The 3,030-nt window shown below is 47.0% G+C and overlaps 1 protein-coding gene across 1 annotated transcript; it reads right to left on the minus strand.

Annotated features, from left to right (window-relative positions):
- Positions 1 to 275: 275 nt before the first annotated feature.
- Positions 276 to 2,769, minus strand: LOC125553855 (B3 domain-containing protein REM20-like). The gene is made up of 4 exons (XM_048717524.1): positions 2,509 to 2,769; positions 1,342 to 1,413; positions 970 to 1,252; positions 276 to 877 (listed from the first exon to the last, which is right to left on the minus strand). The coding sequence occupies exons 2-4, from the start codon at positions 1,402 to 1,404 to the stop codon at positions 432 to 434; spliced, it is 792 nt and encodes a 263-aa protein (XP_048573481.1). The 5' UTR covers positions 1,405 to 1,413; positions 2,509 to 2,769; the 3' UTR covers positions 276 to 431.
- Between the last annotated feature and the right edge of the window lie 261 nt (positions 2,770 to 3,030).

Genomic DNA, 3,030 nt, shown 5'->3' on the forward strand with positions numbered 1-3,030 from the left:
GGAATGGCGCCGTTTGGTGTGCCCCTCCTTGTAGCCGCTTCACGAAAAACGCATGTCTTTTGCATTCAAAAAATGGAAAACGGTTTTTGAATTTTTTACGGTGTTTTCAAAAACCGGCGGATTTAGTCACGGCGGTCGTCCGTGGCTAGGGTTTGAGTCATGTTTTTAGCATTCAAAAAATGAAACTTATATTGTTTTATACATGAGCATGCACAAAAACCCATAATTTTATCTTTCATCCATGAGCATGCATAAAAAATTTCAATTCCCATCAATTACCAAACTGAATATTCATTGTTAAAAACATGACTTGTTTAGCTGACACTATCATACAGCATCCATGAGCATGCACAAAATTAAACCTGCCATACTTAACATTGACATATTCATATTACACTAACAAGCTTAAACCTAACATGCTAAACACCTTCTTAACATCTTCGCTCCTCCTTCTTCTCCTTCATCAACCTGATGCGCTCAGAGTGGCGAATCCCAACGCGGATGTACTCCTCTACCACAATTGGCATGGTCCTGTCGCCAAGCTGTGGGATTGCAGGCGCCGCCACCGTCGCGAGGTCGTCGTCTGCCACCACCATAGCAAGGTCGTCGTCCGCCACCACCATCGCGAGGTCGTCGTCCGCCACAACCATAGCAAGGTCGTCGTCCGCCACCACCATAGCAAGGTCGTCATCTGCCACCACCATAGCAGGGTTGTCGTCAGCCACCACCATAGCATGTTCGTCGTCAGCTAGAATAGGCTGCTCCTCGTCATCCCCGCTCTGCTCCTCGTCATCCCCGCTTTGCTCGTCATCCCCGCTCTGCTCCTCGTCGTCATCCCTGCTCTGCTCCTCGTCATCCCTGCTGCTGCTCCCATTACCTGGTCAAATGCAACAAAGTGTGAACATGGTGTTGTCATCGTGTAGGTAGAGGAAGCCAAAAGGACAGGAAGAAGAGAGGCAGAGAGCTTACTGGCATCGTCGTCGTGTTGGTAGTACATGTGGCACATGGTGTTGTCGAACATCTTCACGGTGAACATGGCGTCGCCGTCGTAGTGGAAGACAAGGAAGTACCCGAGCTGTAGCTCATGGGCGCGGGCGAAATGCTCCCAGCCGGGCCCTAGGTACATGTGGCCTTCACCATCAAACACCACCAACACTTCCCACAGCCTGTGAAGCCCGCTGCCGGCCTCCCGCAGCTTCACTTTGTGGGGCTCACGGCCGGCGAGCATCTTCGCAAACTTGTCAGGCAGCCTCTGCAGCGAGGGTCAAGCAGTGGTTAATTGTGGCAATCAAGCACTGGACAGCAGAGTGATGATAAAGAAATGAGTGATGATAAATATACCTGCCTACTGCAAGATTTCTCAATTACGATCTCGAAGAACTCGAAACCTTCCAAGCCAGCCATCTCACTTCTCTGAAAAGCAGCATTGTAATTAAACAAGTTACCATAAACAGGACTGGACATAAATAGGAACAGAACCAAGTTTATGATGGCAAAAGTGATAAAAATGAGAAGAGCATTGCACATGTGGATATTTATGATAGCAAAAGTGAGAAAAAAAAGCAATGCACTTGTGAACATTTGGAATACTACTACTCTATCTACAATGGACCATATCTGCCCATGTGCCCATGTCTACTATAAATGGCAAACACAGCATCAGGATCATATCTACTATAAATGGACCATATCTACAATGAACCATATCTACTATAAATGGACCATATCTTCCCATGTGCTACATTTTGTTAGAACCCAGCACTTAAGAACTGAACCCTAGATTCTCAATTTAAACACACCTACCCAATACAGTCATGTACAAAACTGAACAGCTTTATAGTCGTCGATATGCGCATGAAGGCTATTGGCTTGACACCGATATAGTCATGTACAAAACTGAATTTAACACTAGAATTTCAGAGATTCAGAGCTATTGGCTTAATTTGCTTTGCTAGGGTTTATATAGCCAAAGGCCACTGGAGGCTAGATCCCCTACAAGTTTAACTGCTCCAGTGTGCCGCTGCATCTTTTTAGACAAATATAAACATGTTTATTTTAAAAACAAACAAAATTGGAAAATACTAATACACTTGCAACATTATAAGTGTTGGCATCATTTTTTCCCCTTTCGGTCTGCCTTTTCTATTTCTGATGAATTCTACGTCACTGTGAAGAGAACCACAGGGAAACTAGCATACCTAGCAAGGTAGCACCACATCAACTGAACATGGCCAAAAGGGACCTAAACCTAAATGCCTAATTCAGTCTGCAAAATCCCTCTGAATGTGGTCCAATCGCTCGACAATTGGGCTGGAATCAACAGAACGCACGCGCAGGCACAATACGACCATTAGCCATGTAGTATACCACAATTCCAGTAGGGACGCACGCGCAGGCACAATACGAGTAACTCCTAAATCAGCATGCTTGTTGGCCTTGTTGGCCTTGTTGACAAAGAACATGGGGGAAACAAAGCAAATCAAAGAACACGGGGGGAACAGAACTGACCTGGGGGGACGGCGACTGCTTGAGCTTGTTGGCCTTGTCGGTGTCGTGGACGGTGCCTCCTCTTGATCTACTACTCTATCTACAATGGAACCCTAATCAGCATGCGCCGGGGAACCCTAATCTAATCAATAGGAAGAGGAACAAGAAGGACTCGGCGGATTCATAACTTAGGAGGCCGTCGCTGTCGATGGAGGAGTGGTTCGCCAGGGAGGTCGTCACCGTCGATGGAGGAGAAGGGGATGCCGGCGGCGGAGAGGAGGAGTGGGTCGAGTGGATAATGGAGAGGAGGAGCGGGTCAAGTGGATAGGAGGAGTGGGGAAAAGAGTGGGTCCACTTGTCGACGAGTTCTGTTTTGATATATTGAAAAGGGTTGGCATAGAGTACAAAACCAACAGCCTCTAACTAGCCCAGTGGTAGAAAAACAGTGGAGTAAGCGGCAGGTCGTGGGTTCGAGCCCCCGCTCGCCCAATATTTTTTGGTAGCTCAGGGGAAAAGGGTCGAGTGCGTAGAGTAGCAAAATGG

The sequence above is a fragment of the Triticum urartu genome, chromosome 4, assembly GCF_003073215.2.
Source record: "Triticum urartu cultivar G1812 chromosome 4, Tu2.1, whole genome shotgun sequence".
NCBI lineage: Eukaryota > Viridiplantae > Streptophyta > Magnoliopsida > Poales > Poaceae > Triticum > Triticum urartu.